The sequence below is a fragment of the Caretta caretta genome, chromosome 4 (assembly GCF_965140235.1).
Source record: "Caretta caretta isolate rCarCar2 chromosome 4, rCarCar1.hap1, whole genome shotgun sequence".
Lineage (NCBI taxonomy): Eukaryota > Metazoa > Chordata > Testudines > Cheloniidae > Caretta > Caretta caretta.
In genome coordinates, this window is record NC_134209.1 from 25,095,742 (window position 1) to 25,112,599 (window position 16,858).

The 16,858-nt window shown below is 45.1% G+C and overlaps 1 protein-coding gene across 4 annotated transcripts in view; it reads left to right on the top strand.

Moving 5' to 3' along the window:
- The window catches only part of FRAS1 (Fraser extracellular matrix complex subunit 1), a 306,626-nt gene that overhangs the window by 234,661 nt on the left and 55,107 nt on the right, over positions 1 to 16,858 (top strand). For all 4 annotated transcript variants that reach the window (XM_048846813.2, XM_075127463.1, XM_075127464.1 and 1 more), the window contains 6 exons: positions 4,520 to 4,671; positions 7,688 to 7,850; positions 8,779 to 8,911; positions 10,961 to 11,151; positions 12,095 to 12,248; positions 15,665 to 15,928. In XM_048846813.2, the coding sequence (XP_048702770.2) occupies positions 4,520 to 4,671; positions 7,688 to 7,850; positions 8,779 to 8,911; positions 10,961 to 11,151; positions 12,095 to 12,248; positions 15,665 to 15,928 (1,057 nt within the window). The remainder of the gene's footprint in view (positions 1 to 4,519; positions 4,672 to 7,687; positions 7,851 to 8,778; positions 8,912 to 10,960; positions 11,152 to 12,094; positions 12,249 to 15,664; positions 15,929 to 16,858) is intronic.

Sequence of the window (16,858 nt, forward strand, 5' to 3'; positions counted from 1 at the left end):
GTTAATCCCATATTTATGCACCAAACACCCTCACTAACCGGGCCTGTGAGTTTGCTCAGCAATAATCTTCTTTAAAACTTCTTTTCCCTTCCTGATACTGACTGGCTCTTCCTGGTTTGTTAAAGAAGGACCTGTAATTCTGTGACATCATGCTGTGATACATTGCTTGCGTATGCTGTGAGTTTTCCAGTATCAATGGTGTCACAGAAGTGTGGTGCTTTGCTAGAACCAGTGGATTTTGTAGCAATGGAATTAGCAGTGGATTTCGTAGACGGGACCTGTACACAAGCTTCACAATTTAAGGGACTATAAGCATTTTAATGGCCTATATTCAGGGCTTATATAACTTAATTGTAAAAAAAAAAAAAAAGGCTTTGGGTAGAAACATGGGACATACCCATATAAAGGTGTCAGATCCAGAAAGCAATATTATTGCACCATTTCTCAAAAAAAATCTCCTTGGTCTCTTTCAAGTTTTACAGATTTAAATGACATACAAAAATTCATGCAGCGTTGTAGCTGCGTTGGTCCCAGGATATCAGAGAGACAAGGCAGGCGAGGTAATTTCTTTTATTGGACTAGCTTCTCTTGGTGAGAAAGACAAGCGTTTGAGCTTACGCAGAGTGAGATTTACCTTACCCACCTTGTACTGAAGTTCACTCATTTCTGATACGTTTTTGGTCTTTGTTAAAACGCAAAATTAAAAAAAACAAAACTGCTTTGACTTAAAACATAAATAAAAAGCCAAATGATTTCCCCCATCGTGTATTAATATCTGTTGAGCCAATATTCTGTCCTATAAAAATCACAGAATTATAAAAGTCTGTTGAATCAATAGACCATTGCAGCTTGAAAATTGTTCATCTGACAGATTAAAATGGCCCCTAGGGGGTCGTTCCTGCTTATTAACAGCATGTCTTGCTCTGCATTTTAAAGTACTAGCCCTTTGGATACTTAGTACAGGTTTGAATGAGCTCCTGGAATATATACTTATTGTACCTAATAGCCCAGAAAGGCACCCAGGGTCAAATTCGCTCCTGTCGAGATGACTACTACAAAGTCCACGCACCACTTCAGCCGAAGTGTCTCAGGAGCCTAAGTCCCACTTTCATAAGTGATTTAGGGATGGATTTACTAGGGTATTTAAGCACCTAAAGAGGCAGATAGGTGACTACTGGCATTTACAAAAGTGCCTAAGCAAGGTAGCATCATTCCCCTGTGTGTAGTTGTTTCCACTGACTTAAACGGGAGCTAGGTACCTAAGCAGCGAAAAAAACCCACCTCAGGGCAGCGAGTCTCAGAGCCCAGGTCAACAGACTCCTGGAGCTCGTGCTGTGGGGCTAAGAAGAGCCGTGTAGACGTTCCTGCTTGTGCTGCAGCCCTGGCTCTGAAAACACGTGAGCAGGGGGATCTCGGAGCCCAGGCTGCAGCCAAGTTGGAACAGCTACACTGCTATTTTCAGCCCTGTAGCACAAACCTGACATGACGTGGGCTCTCAGGTGCGCTGCTGTGGGGTTGTGTTTTTGTTTTTCAGTTAGACATACACTTTGGCACTTCTGTAAATCCAACTAGGTGCCAATCTGCATTTTTAAAGTGCCTAAATACCACTGAAAATCTGGCCCATGGGAGCCTATTTTTAATTGAACGTCAATGGAACTTAGGTTCCGAAGCGCCTATGTCTCTTTTGAGAATAGGACTTAGGCACTTTTGAAAATGTTACCTCATATCTGTAAAGCTCTTTGAAGATGAAACGTGGTCGGTGTTATCCTGAGCGCTTGGAAGGGGAAAAGGCATCAACGAGCCGATGATTGGGATGAGGTTTTTTGGTGTGTGTGTTGAGGAAAAACAGCAATGGGAACTATCACAAAGTTTTCATGAGGGAGGCAGAACAACTGTCTCGGTGGTGGTTTCTGGATGAGGGAAAGCAACACCGGGAGCTGTCATACAAATTTTTGTGGAGGAGACAACTGGGGGGTGGCAGGTGTAGGAGTTGGAGTAAGACAGGATAGGGGGAGTTTATGGAGGATGCAGATGTGGGAGTCCCATCCATATCTTATGTAATGGTTTAAAGCTGACAACTTTTAAGTTAGGTTGGGGGAGTTATAATTTCCTCTTCAGGTTCTGATGAAGACACAGATTACTTGACCCTATGCTCCCCTGGTTTAAAATCCCACTAGTTCACTTCTACAGCTGAGTAATTTACTTGCCTGTTCTTTGTTCTGCAAATAACATACAAATACCTGAGAGAGACAAGGTGGGCGAGGTAATATATTTTATTGAACCAACTTATGTTGATGAAAGAGAAAACCTTTCAAACTACACAGAACTCTTTTTCAGGTTTTGGAAAGGTTCTCAAGCTTCACAGCTACATACAAAGTGCAATAGATTGTTTAACATAAATAGTTGTTGTCAGGGCATTTAGTGCACTGGATGAGATACACCATATGTTGTGACAGGCATGTGTAGGACCCATGGATCTTGAAAGGTGTGTTGTGGGCGGTGTTGATCATTGTAGTAGTGGAGATGTGTCTGCAGGTTTTGCATCTGTTGTTATGGCAGGGTCTGGTGCTGCTTTGAGTTGGTGTGGCCTGGTCTCTAGGGAGCTTGCTTCTGATAATGAGCTTGGCGAGGTTGGAGGGTTGTCTGAAGGCCAGAAGAAGGGGTTTGGATTGTAATTGAGTAAGGACTGTGTTGGTTGTAATTGTTTGATATTTCATATGGGTGCCAGTGCAGAGTGGTAGGTGATAACTAAGGGTGTGCAGTCATAGGGTTGGTATTTTTTCCAAAATGAAGCAAGTTCTCTCAGCATAGTTGGTTGGTCTGTTCCATGATGTGATCTATTTCTCTGGTAGTCAGTCCTTCTTTGGTGAAGGCAATTTTAAGTGTGTTAAGGTATATATCCCGAACTTCCTTCTCAGAGCATATTCTGTGGTATCTGAGTGTCTGGCTGCAGATAACAGATTTCTTGATGTGTTTGAGTGGTTACTGGGTCTATGAAGGTAGGTATGGTGTATATAGTTGTCTGTAGGGTTCCATTGCTGAAACTGATCGTGGTGTCCAGGAGGTTGATGCTGGTATGCGATTGTCCTAGAGGGTAGCCTGTCATACTCTTAGAAATAACAGCCTTTTGTATGTCACAGTATGACTGTATTGCCAACCCCAAACATTCAGAAATCATGACTTTGGCTTAAAAATCACAAGATTTTTAAAAAATAATACATGGTGGCTTTTTCTTTGCTTTCTGGTTTCTAGGTTCATGTTTTCAGGCTTTTCTCTGCCACCATGAAGGCTAGACACTTTTTTAAAAAATGAAAGCAGAGTCTCACATAATCACGTGACTGCAGGAGCTGCGGCTGTAAGAGAAACACCCATGTGGCAAGAGTTGGCATCACTGGTGTGATATCATGAACAATACGTAATTACATAAACTGATGTCACTTAGGCTGATGTCACTCAATGAGGTTTTCCACATGGCAGTTGGGGGATTTCACTTGTGGTTATATGGTTAAATCACCACTCAGTGCACTGAAAAATTTATGTTAGGGTATTTTATCAGATTTGCATTAACTACACTGTTGGGAAATCATTTTTAAAAGGACCCAGGAAAAGAGATCAGAGTACAGACACACTTTAATACATTAAAAAGGATTTCAGGTGCCATCACTTTAATAGTACTGTTTGTGGTGGAGGAAGGTGAAATGATCGAAAGTCGACATTAGGTGTCTGATTTTTGTGGGCACTCAAATCTTATGTAAAACATAAATCTTGCTCCCTTAATGTATGTAATGAAAGGCTATGGGTCAAAACCTGCTTTTCTTACTTCCATTGAAGTCAGTGGAATTACAATTGCGGGAAAGAGGCTTATTTATTTGTATGTTGAGGCTACGGTGACTTAAAACTTTGACACTGTGGTATATGTGGTCACCTGAAACTTTTTAATAAAGATGCAGACGTCAATATAATATCATACAGTTGGATACGCATAATATAGTTAAATGGGCCAAATGCAGCTCTTAAGTGTGCCAGTGTAAATCCAGAACTAACCCACTGACTTCAATAGAATTTGCTCCAGATTTACATTGGTGTAACGAAGAGCTGAATTTAGCTCAGTCTCTGTATATTCTCTCTGCCATATAGAAATTATGTTTCAGTCCACCTTTTGGGGGGGAGGGGGCAGCAACTGGGTATTATTGGGAAGGTAAATTCTACTTTTAATTCTGGTGTTTAATGTGATTTGAAAATGAAATACGCTCGACTTATACCCCAAGGAGTGTGTGTGTGTGACACAGATAGATAGAACACTTTCTCAGTTATGAGAGAATGAAGGTACACGTTGTGCAAGATTCTCAGCAGGTGTAAATCAGTACGGCTCCATTGAAATGAAAGGCGCTCCGAGGGTTTACATTAATTGAGGCTCTAGCCCAGTATCTATATATTTTACCCCTTGACTTTTTTCTTTCGTGTTCACTATAAAGAAACAAAAGCAAACACTGCTGCTTGGCCTTGCTTTTCTTATTAGGACAATAATTCTGCTGGCTCGAAAATAAGAATTCAGTTAATTTCTCTGCCCATGTATGGCACCCTCATGCGGACCACACCTGGGCAGCATTCTGAAGAGCTTTCTGAGGTTTATAATTTCACCATGGACGATATCAACAACCAGAGAATCAGGTAATAAACACGTATTTTTCACCACGCCGTATCTTGTTGGGCTCAGCGAGAATTTCAGAGCACCATCTGCAGGGAACATATGTTATTAATGTTGGGATATACAGTATTTATAAATTATAGCAGATACGGTGTCTCATAACTACACTGTTGTATCTTGTGATAATAAAAATGACCGTGATTGTGTATACAAAATAGGGTATTGCCGCACTCACACAGTGCTATTTAGCTTGAATATCTTCAAAATCTGTCTCTATATGTGTTGTCGTTTTGATTTTTTAGTTAGGCAATACCAAATATGATGATATAAAAGAAAAAAAATCCTTTACTTTAAGTAGTTCCAGTCATGAAACATTTGACACCTAATTCATGTCTCTCCTATACTTGGCTTGTATTGTGTGAACAGTGGTATCCTCTGTGTTATAGCTCCAACAGGAAACAGTGTTTTCTAACTATCCATGCTGAAAAAGTGATACAACAAAAATGATTAGGGGTATGGAACAGCTGCCATATGAGGAGAGATTAATAAGACTGTGACTTTTCAGCTTGGAAAAGAGACAACTAAGGGGGGGATATGATAGAGGTCTGTAAGATCATGACTGGTGTGGAGAAAGTAAATAAGGAAGTGTTATTTAATCCTTCTCATAACGTAAGAAATAGGGATCACCAAACGAAATTATTAGGCAGCAGATTTAAAACAAACAAAAGGAAGTATTTTTTCACACAACACACAGTCAACCTGTGGAACTCCTTGCCAGAGGATGTTGTGAAGGCCAAGACTACAACAGGGTTCAAAAAAGAACTAGATAAGTTGATGGAGGATAGGTCCATCCATAGGCACTGACTCGGTGGGAGCTCCGGGGCTGGAGCACCCATGGGGAAAAATTGGTGGGTGCTCTGCACCCACCAGCAGCCAAGCTCCCCGCCCCCCTTCCCCAGCTTGCCTCTGCCTCCTCCCCTGAGCACGGCGCACCCCTGCTTCTCTTCCCAGTGCTTGCCGCCGCATAACAAGCTGTTTTGACGCATAACAAGCTGTGGGAGGGAGGGGAGAGGAGCAGGAACGTGGAGCGCTCAGGGGAGGAGGCGGGGATTTGGGGAAGGAGTCCAATAGGGGCAGGGAGGGGGAAGAGTTGGGGCGGGGACTTTGGGGAAGGGGTTGGAATGGGGGCAGGGCTGGGGTGGAGTCGGGGCGGGGTGGGGGCGCGCGAGCACCCACCGGCGCCAGGAGAAGTTGGCACCTATGGGTCCATCCATGGCCATTAGCCAGGATGGACAGGGATGGTGTCCCTAGCTTATGTTTGCCAGAAGCTTGGAATGGGCGACGGGATGGATCACTTGATGATTACCTGTTCTGTTCATTCCCTCTAGGGCACCTGGCATTGGCCACTGTCGGAAGACAGGATACTGGGCTAAAGGGACCTTTGGTCTGACCCAGTGTGACCATTCTTATGTTAATAAACTGCACCACTGATTTGTGGATTTCCCTTCCAGACAGGGTCAAAGCTGAGCCTGTCATTGGCTCCTACACAGAAGGAGCCAATACTTGCTCTTGCTGTATGACACCAAACTAAGATCCATGCAGTGCTGTATCCTTCCAAACAATATAGATGTAGTTTCATACACATGCACAGACTAGACTGAACAACTATGCACAGGGGAATGATGCTGCCAGAACATTTGTGTATTAACATCAGCAAAGTGGAGACTGAAGGTGATAACGCTTAAGCACATAAATAAGTCAAAAAGAAAAGGAGTACTTGTGGCACCTTAGAGACTAACCAATTTATTTGAGCATGAGCTTTCGTGAGCTACAGCTCACTTCATCGGATGCATACCGTGGAAACCGTGGATGCATACCGTGGTAATAGCTTATCCAAAGTGTAGGGAGAGTGGTCACTTTGGATAAGCTATTACCAGTAGGAGAGTGAGTTTGTGTGTGTGGTTTTTGGAGGGGGTGAGAGAACCTGGATTTGTGCAGGAAATGGCCCACCTTGATTATCATACACATTGTGAAGAGAGTGGTCACTTTGGATGGGCTATTACCAGCAGGAGAGTGAGTTTGTGTGTGGGGGGGCGGAGGGTGAGAAAACCTGGATTTGTGCTGGAAACGGCCCAACTTGATGATCACTTTAGATAAGCTATTACCAGCAGGACAGTGGGGTGGGAGGAGGTATTGTTTCATGGTCTCTGTGTGTTTATAATGTCTTCTGCAGTTTCCACGGTATGCATCTGATGAAGTGAGCTGTAGCTCACGAAAGCTCATGCTCAAATAAATTGGTTAGTCTCTAAGGTGCCACAAGTACTCCTTTTCTTTTTGCGAATACAGACCAACACGGCTGTTACTCTGAAACCTATAAATAAGTCAGTGAATAAAAATCACAGAAAAATCATGATAGAAACAGTAGGATTTCAGAAGTGCTCAACATTGGCCTGCCTCTGCTTTTACTGAAGATGATGAGAATTTGTTGACTTCAGTGAGAAGCAGAGGTAGGCCAATGCTGAGTGTTTTTGAAAGTCCCACTCCACGTCTCTGCCATACAGGTGGACTGGAGACAAGTGTCCAGATTTAAAAGTTTAGAAGAAAAGAAAAAAGAAACCATATTTCTTTCAGGAAAGGCAGGTTTGATCTGTTGGGACAATACTCTCATTGTACAATAACCTTCAGCTCCCGTGTTCTTTCCTAACCACCCCGGTGTTGGGTCCTGCTTTCCCTGAGAGTCTTTCAGAGCATGATTGCACATCGGGTTTGCAATGCGCTATGTGAAGAACGATCTGAATGTTTTTCACTATGGCTGACTAGCCAGCACGCTCAGACCCGCCTTTTCCTGATCAACATCACTCGCCCAAAGACATGGGAAAATATTCGTTCTTGCTGGATGGACGAGATAGAGGAGGAAAGGATTGACTTGTTATCTCCTTGAAAAGAGGCATGTTCCTGCCCGCACAGTTCTTAAACATAGGAAGTGAAATCCTTTCAGCAGGCTGTCTGTCTGACTCGCTGATCTGATTCTTGATACAGATACTCAACTGAGTTTGAGACTGACAATCAGCCAGTCACAGATATTTTCCACTTCAATGTCTTCGATGCTGACAATAATCGGCTCGACAGCCAGATGTTTACCATCACTATCGCCTCTGTCCAGAACAAGCCTTCGATCATTGCTTTTGCTGACCTTATCACTGTGAGTAATTGCCCAGAATGTAGGAAGTTGTAGCAGAAGCACGTGTGACATAAACAATTGAACAGTTATTTTCCTGGCTGCTGTGCAACCATGGTGAACTGGTGTCTAGTACAGATGCGAGAAAGCATGGTGTCTCACGTGCAATCTTGTATGTTTAAGTGTTGTGAAACTATCTGGTGAAGTTAACAGTACCACCTTGTCCCTGAACCTCATCCAGTCATTTCCGTTGCACACAGTGGCCCAGATCCTCCACTGGTGTAAATCGGTGTGCCTCCATTGATACCCGTGGCAGTGTGCTGCTTTCCACTTTTTGGGGATCTGGCTCATTGTATCACCAGGTGACACACAAAAGTCTCGGGATGGATGAACCTAAAAACATCTGGAAGTTTGGCTCAGCATGTCCCATTTCAGAGTGCTTATCTGAACCCTTTAATGTGTTCTCCCTCCCTTCCCAGCTTTCCACTCCCCATCCTTAGCCATCAAACCCACTGAGCAAACCACAACCCCCAACAGGTCACTGTGACACTGCGGGGTACACTCTGCTGCTTAGACCACTTCCATTGTATTGACACTAGCCCAGTGGCATGCAGACTGCTGCTGGGGCAAGATAAGCTCTTACTCAACCTAGCCCCAGCGTTACATTGGATTTTTATATCCTATGGGTAGGGAGGGGCAGGAACTTTTATAAAACATGCAGTGTCAGGGAAAGAATTGGGATTTATCCCCTGCATACTCCAGCGGTGACCTGTAGTAAGAGTGAGCTAGAGAATTCGTGCAGAAACAGGTAAAGGGATAAGTTTAAGACACTCGTGTGATGAAATCCTCCTTGAACTGCTGATAAAGGCCATTCGGCAATGGTTATTGAACCTGTTTTTGTTTCAGAAGCATGTTTGTTCCGCTTCTTTTTACCTTGTTTTTTTTTTTTCAGGTTGATGAGGGAGGCAGTGTACCGCTGTCAGTTCACCATCTCCTAGCCACTGACTATGATACAGCCAAAGACGACCTAATGGTTACAATAATTACGCTACCAATATATGGGTACATTGAAAACACAAGGACAGGTAAACTGTATCTACACCTGTTTTTCCTTGTATTTGGTCAGGAAATGGGAACACAGGAATTTCCAGACTGGATGAGGCACAGGGTACCCCATGTTTCTGTCTCTGACAATGGCCAGCACCATCTGCTTCAGAGAAACCCTGCAGTCAGCAGTGGTGAGATAACCTGCCCCAGGGAAAGTTTCCTTCTAACCCTCAAAAGTTAGAGGTTGTCCCAGCAACGGGGTTTACATCCTTTACAGAGACCTTGTTTAATTTTTAATATTTACTATTGTAACTTGGGCTGTTCTTGTTATCCATAGAAATCCTTCCCTGACTCCAACTAATAAATGTTGCACTGCAGTTTTAAAACTAGCTAAGCTGCAAAGCGTGGCTGCTATTATTTCTCTTATTTCGCTGCAGGACCTGAGCTTTAGATTCTCATATTATCTGTGGACATTCCTCCTGGAACTTGTGCTCCTAAATCATGCAGATGCTCCTATCGGGAGTGGTTGGTCCCAGTTTCCTTTGCCTATAATTTCCTTTTCCCCCTATGCGGTTGGTTGCTCCCCGTATCCTGGAGGGCTGCACTGAAGAACCCAATGGCTTGGCTCACAGACCTTGCAGGTCCCACAAGTTATGCACGTAGCTCGGGTATCTGATGCCTCTGCAGCAGCCCTTGCTTCCCTCTGGCCATGATCCAGCTCTTTGGCAGTGCAGTTACTTTGGAGCTGAGCTATCAGAGACTTCTTAGGCAGCACTTCCTGTTGGGATCCCCCTGTGAGGGGCAGTTCCCCAGCATAGAAGGAACTCTGCAGAGAAATTAATTAATTCTACCTGCATTAACCTTCCTTTGCTTCTTCCACCCCCTGCCTGGTGGGGAAGACGCCATAAAGTGGGAGATCTTCATACAGAGAGTTCCCCCGGCTTGGGGACCCTAAAGATACAATCCAGCCCTCAGCTTTTGCCCTGTCCTTGTGCAGGCAGATACATGAGAGCTTTGCCTTTGAGAGGACTGAGTAAAAAAAATCTGAGTAACAACCTTTTTTTCTTTGTTTTGTTGTTAAACCTCTTTCCTAGCCTTTCCTATTGTTCTGGGCTTGGCTTGTCAGCATCCCTTCTGGACTGTGTTAATTTACAAGCCTGTGTTACTGTTAGGACACTGGTAAATCCCTGTCTTTTTCATTGCCATAACCTGTCTTTTTTCATTGCTTCGGTCTCATCAGGGAGACCTTAATGGCGGAGATGTTTGTTTCACCCTCTCCCCTGTAAAAGCAGTCATTGGGGAAGGAAATTTGAAATCGATCAATGCTCCCAGGATTAGAACCAGGGAATGGAGGGGACAAACTGTAAATCACTCAGCTGCTGTGATGTTTTTTCTCTTTCTAATAGATTAGGTTGTAGGGGACTCAGAGTTTAGACATGAGCAAAGTTCTCATGATAATTGTAGTCACCAGACCAAATTAGGCACTCTCCAAACACAGCTACGTGAAGTACAGTGGGGCATTGTTTGCCAGAAGATATCGCACAGTTATCGCAGTTACTTTGTATTCTAAGTACAGGGGAAGAACTGTGGTTTCTAAGATACCTCTGTGTGGTACATGATCGCAAATGTGTAGTGGTTTATAACAGCAATCGCAATTGTTTTTCCTCTGGGGCCTGCAGGCAGCTAAGCAAGACATATTCACTGTATCCTATGGAAGAGCCAGAATAAGTCAGTGTTTTGAAAAAGACTGAGCTTCTCTGATTAAACAGACCTTTAATGGATGACAGCCAAACTGTTTTTGCACGGGTGAGCTGGGCTGTTGGTTCTGCTGGGGAAAGATGGTGCATTCGTAACTGCTTCATCATGGAAGGCAAACCTCATAAAAGGGGACTGAAGCCAGCCGCTGTATGTAAAACAACAAGATCTTTACATTTCGTAGTGCCAAAGAAGCAGCTTTCTGGGTGGGTCACTAGACACATTAACAATCAATTCCAGGAATGGGAAAGCAGAACTTGGGATCGTTTCCTTACTCCCGTTGTTTTCTTCGTGAAACGAGCATCTTTTCACAGATGGTGCTTTGTTTCCAGGTGGGACTTTTGGCCCTGGGGGCTCTGCAGGCTCAGATGCATCGTTCTCCATTCACGACGTGCTGGAGAACAGTATTTACTACTTTCAGAGCGTCCATGAAAGCATCGAGCCAACTAATGACTTCTTTGCATTCTATGTGAGCGATGGCTTCAGCCGGTCCGAGACTCACAGCGTCAACATCACCATCCAGGTACACGTCGTCTAAGGAATACGACGTGTGGTTAACTAAGCCCTGCCCCACGCCCAACGATGTGGATGGCTTTTCAAGTCTTGTTGCCACCGCTGACCTAGCACCAGATTGTGCCGCGCTCTGAATACCCATGCAGGGGAGGGAGTGAGGGTAAGGTGCCCCCTTATGCCTCTCTGCTCACTACCTCAATTACAGGGCCCCCGCTCCCCTATGTGGCAGGCAGGCAGTGGATAGCTTCACCCACCAAAACACCAGCCAGGGCAGCTAGGCTAGTGTGAGCAGGGACATAGTATGAATCCGCTATAGTGCTGGCAGAGATGACACATTCACCTGGGGCTGGCATAGATAATAAGAATACCCGGCTTTTCTGTATCGCTTTTCAAATTTAGATCTTAAAGTAGTTTACAAAGGAGGATCAGTTTTGTTATCCCCATTTTACATAGGGGAAAACTGAGGCACAGAAGGGGAAGTGACTTGCCCATGATCACCCAGCAGGCCCATGGCAGAACTGGCAATAGAACCCAGCTCTCCTGAGTCGCATCCTGGTGCTCTGGCCACAAGGCTACACAGTCTCCCTTCGATAGGCTTTCCCATGGAGCAAGGGGAAAACGGGGGATCAGAGTGTGACTGCATAACAATCTGTTGCTCTGTTGCTGGGCAACACAACTATGCACCAATTCCCCTTTCTCAGAGCGCATGGCAAAGGCATTTATTGGTCCCCCTCCATCTCAGAAGAGGCAGGACTTTGACCAACTTGCAGGAGACTCTTACAACACTTTAGTTAAAAAAAAACAAACTTAAAACTGTGAACAGTAAAACAAGTCAAGGGTGTGTATTTTTATCTCAGGGGAATTTCCTCTTTACTACATCTTCATGGTGAGTTTGCCCTTCTTGTGAGTGAGTTTTCTTCTGGGACATCCTGCCTGTCTTTGTGTTTCTGTAGCGGCGGAATGATGAGCCCCCGAAGATGACGCTGGTGCCTGTCAGAGTGCACGGCAGCTCAGGGGTGGTGATCAGCAATACCTCCCTAAGCCTGCAGGACTTGGACACTCCAGATGAGCAGTTGGTCTTTGTAGTTACCAAAAAGCCTGACCATGGTAAGACCGAGCATAGGTGGAATATCTCTTGCTGTGAGACAGGCCTGATTTGTTCACGTAAAATACATATGTGCTGGCTAATCCAGGGGCGATTTAACCCTTCGTGACAGGCCAGTTCCTGAGGGTTTTTAGAGGCCTTTTGGTGGATGTTGTGCTGGAGGAGACACAGGGTCTATGGCTAGGGGGAGGAGGGACTGGTCTGGGGCGGGAGAGTGGCAGTACCACCAGACCCATCTCTCTCAGGCTGCTCGTTTCCATCAGCCTGCCCTGCTACAGCATCCCCAGACATGGGCTTTACCCGCAGCCGGGGGCCAAGTTCAGTGGCAGTGGCCAGCACGGAGTTCATCACCACGGCACACAAGCCTCTCTCCCTGCTTACTTTGCATTCTGACTAGAAAATGAATAATCGATTTATAAAGTGATCAGGTAACTCCGTTCCCCTCCTCCTGGCCTTCCAGCTCCGCCTAGCCATGCAAGCAGGGGGGTGTCACCTGACAAGGAGTGGGAGACACACAGGAGTACTGCCTCTGCATGGCATGGGTCTGAAGGGAAGCAGCAGCTGGAAGAGCTGCTGCTACATGGAGCCTGCTGGCATCCTTTCAACAGGGGGCTTGCAGTAGGGGAGCGCAGGGCTACTTCATCCACTGGGCTGAAGAAACCTCCATGGAGCAGCTGCTCAGCTGCTTTGCCAGTTTAGGAGAGGATGCCACCCCCATTGCCCTCAGTCCTGGCCCAACTACACAGATTGGTACTCTGCTAAGGATCTGACCCTACAGGAGACATTCAAGTTAACCCAGGCCACCCCCACCTTTCCACTACCCGGTCTTCCTGCCTCCTTTTCTTTATTGAATTCAGGGGGCAGAACAACTTGACAACAACTTTGGAGTGTGGGGCACACACAGCTACGCTGCTAACCTGTCGGACTTCTTGCACTTTGAAGCCAGCTTAACTGCTGCATACCGCTGGAATGGGTCCCTTTGTAACCCCGGCAGAGAGCGCGTGCAATGCACAGAGTGCTGGGATATATTTTCACTATGGAGAAAATTACCTGTCAAAGAATAATAATAAAACCGTGTTATGCTTTGCTGGGGCATATGGGATCCTTTTGTTCTATATGCCAAAGCAAACACTTGAGCTGTAAACCATTCCTCTGCATGTTCCTCCGATGCTGATTGAACTGATGTGTAGCTCTGGATATGAAGCCAGGAAATAATAACTTGCAGCAGCCCGAAACCTGCTGTTCATTATTTACAACAACTTATTCTTGCAGTTTTTTTTTTTTTTTAGTAGGGGTTGGATTGTAGTTGTAGTTGCAATCGTTCCCCTATTCTCCACACAATACCCCACAGTTCAGTCTCCAGCACCTCTAAATGGAAAGGGAGGAGGTGGGATCAAGACCACACTTCCCCCCGCCCTGGCCAGCTGAATCAGCTGGCCCAGGAGGGAAGCCTCTGCAGTACCCATCTAATGGATGGTGTAGCAAGCATGCCTCTCCTATGCACCAGGTTACTCTGGCACCATCCCTTCTGGAGCTCCAGCTGGGCCAGTGCAGATCCACTCTGCCCCCAGTGCACACCAGTCCCTAGTGGGCATAATCAGACCTTTGTCACTTAAAACCTGAGAAAAATAGTCTAAGATTCTCTGAAACTTGCCCTCACCAGAAATGAATCCCAAGAGCCAGTCCTCAAAACTCTCGATTGACATGGTTCTGCCAGTCATTGCATATTAGACAGGCGGTCAAGCACAGTTGTCAGTAACTGTTCTGACAGCATTTGTCCCATCCGCCCTGCTGGCATGCCCATGTTGTCTGAAGAACAGAGTCTCTGGACACAGCATGGCTCTGTGTGTAGACAGCTTTAATGGTGCTGATCGCCTGATCCAGAATAATCACCAGTTCTCTTGGAATTGGTTTTTAAGTACTTGATGGGAGTTTTAAAGACTCCCAGTTCATATATCTTTGTTTTTAAGAAGAGAGAAAGTTTTTAAAGGGTAGTGGCCGAGGTAAAAGCTAGCGCTATTGTCTCCATTGCAAATGCTGGCTTTGTCCGGTGGGGGTGGGATGTATTAAAAGACTAGATGGAAGTGCATTGTGTTAATGATCCTTTCCCCCAGAAGTCGCAGACTGATTTGACAAGCGATGGTCTATCGCTTCCCCTGTGCAGACAGAAAACTCCATGAGTTTCAGTTTGAAGTGTTTCCTACAACTTTTCCATTGGGGTTTGCCACCTCCCAGAATAGACAGGGAACTTGGACTCCACAAATCCAGATGGCCAGAGCTCAGTGGGGCAGCCTAGGGATCTCAGGCCATCTGCTGGGGACTGAAACACTTGTACAGGGACTTGGGACCACATTTTTAAATTCTCCTGGGAGTTAGGCACCTAGGCACTTTCGAGAATCCCACTCGAAATACCTGTTAAAATCTGGCATCTAAATAAGCCAGCCATAAGCATCTAAATACCTGTTAAAATCTGGCCCTCAGTGCTGCTGCTCTCCACCACACCTATCCATTTAGCTCACTTGAACCAGTGTAACTCAAGAAGAATACAAGGGCCTCCAGGATATACCCACCAATGCAAAGTAGTCACCTGACAGGTATAAGTGAACTGTGCACAGGAAACACTGCTTAACACTTTAAAACAGGAAATAAATGCCAAATTCAACTGAAACTACAGCAGACATTTTAACTAATCATTACATCTAAGAGATGAGAGGCAGAGGATCTGAGCAGGCCAGCCTCTGGACAAAGTCAAATTCTAACCAGATCTGGTAGTGATCAGAAAGCCACGAGCAATGTCTTGAGGCTCTCTCAAGCAAGCTATGGTTGTCAGGAAAGGACTCTCAGTGAATAATTGATCTTTCAGTGTGGCCAGCTAACTGAAACATAAAATGAAATAAATCCGTTAATTTCTCACAAAAACTGATTTTTTTCCATTTTTCTCAATGGAATGAAAAACCAAAACAGTTCCATTCAGGTTGAACAAAACATTTCAAATGTCAATTTGGACTTTTTTTGCCATAATTAATTTTGCCATTTTCAATGTTTTTGTTTTCATTTTTTCCAGCCAACACAATTCACCAAATTCGATCCAAATGTCCTAAATAATGTCTTTAAAAAAAGCATTTTGGGGGCGAATTTACTATTTGTCACAAAATTTCTCCCAGCTGTAGTAAGGAATCAAAGGTCCAGAGACTCCATCATCCTGTGCCTTCAGTAGTGATTTACAACACCTGTGCCAAGTGGGTGTGGAAAGGTAGTGGTTAATGCCTGACCTCCCAGGTGTCAAGGAGCACACAAGTGGTAGGGCAGTAGAGAATCCAGCCCATAGTGTTTTTGATGTTGGAATGTTACACTAACGCTGAGAATCAGAGAGACTCCCATGTGGCTATTTATGTTTAATGTGCCTATTCTTCCTCAGGTCACCTCCTCAGGAGACAGTCTTCCTCAGAGCCTCTGGAGAATGGGCGTGTTCTGTCTCAGGGCTCCTCTTTCACCTATCAGGATGTCCTGGACCAACTGATTGTTTACACGCGGGGGAGTTCCAGAACGCAGACAGATGAGTTCCGATTCTCTCTCACGGATGGGCTGTACACTGAGATGGGGAGAGTGGAGTTCTCTGTGGAGCTGCCAAAGAATGAGCCACCCAGATTAGCTGTGAACAGGGGCCTGCAGCTTTCAGCTGGTACGGAGTGAGTGGAGAGACTAACAAGCGTGATAGAAACGAATGGTCAAGATTTTCAAAGCTGGCCAAGGCATTTAGACACACACACCTCCTATTGATTGTAATCAGAAGTGTGCGTGTTTAAATCCCGAAGCTGGCTTTGTACATCTCAACCAATGCTTCTGTCCCAGTAAGTCAAAAAGGTTTTAAAACTGATGGAATGGTGAAAGAAGGAGGGAAGGGAGGGGAGAAGGAAACCTTTAAAATTGCTGTGCTTCAAGGAACAGCAACAGAAGTTGCTTGACATGTCAAAGGACTAATAAAAGTTAAAAATGGTGCAGGCAAGGGCGATCTGTCAAACCTCAGGTGGCAAGTTCCCTGCAGTTGAAGTGCTTTGTCTAGTCTAGTTTTAAATGTCTTAAGTGTTGGGCTCCTGCCATGTCCCCTTGACGCTTCTACAGCCTGCCAGAGCTCTTCATTAGCAGTATTTTCCTGATGATCAGGTTTAACCAACCTTTCTGAAAATGTCATTCATTTCTCCTAGTCATACTGTCCTGAACCTCCCCAAGTAATTCCTCTCCCTCCTGGCAGCTCCCCTTGAAATATTTGTAGATAGCTATCATGTCCTTTCTCCTTCTGCCCCACACTTTGCCGCTCCTTAGCCAACCTCTATAATTGGAGCTCATGCTCTTCTCATAGCAGTCCTACGCTGGAGTAATTCAGGTGGCATCGGTGGGGTTTACCTTGATAATCATGGGTGTGAGAGGAGAATCGGGCCTGTTAACATAGTTCAATATTTTCTCCTCTGGCCCCATAGTCAGTCTGTTGTTCTTCTCTGTACTGTCTCCAAACTTCCTGGTACTGAGTTGCCCAAAGTGGAACTCCAGCTGTCTCCACCCTGTCACATGGCGAAGACAGTGAAAGCTGCTCTAAAGCTATGAGCCGTTCTTC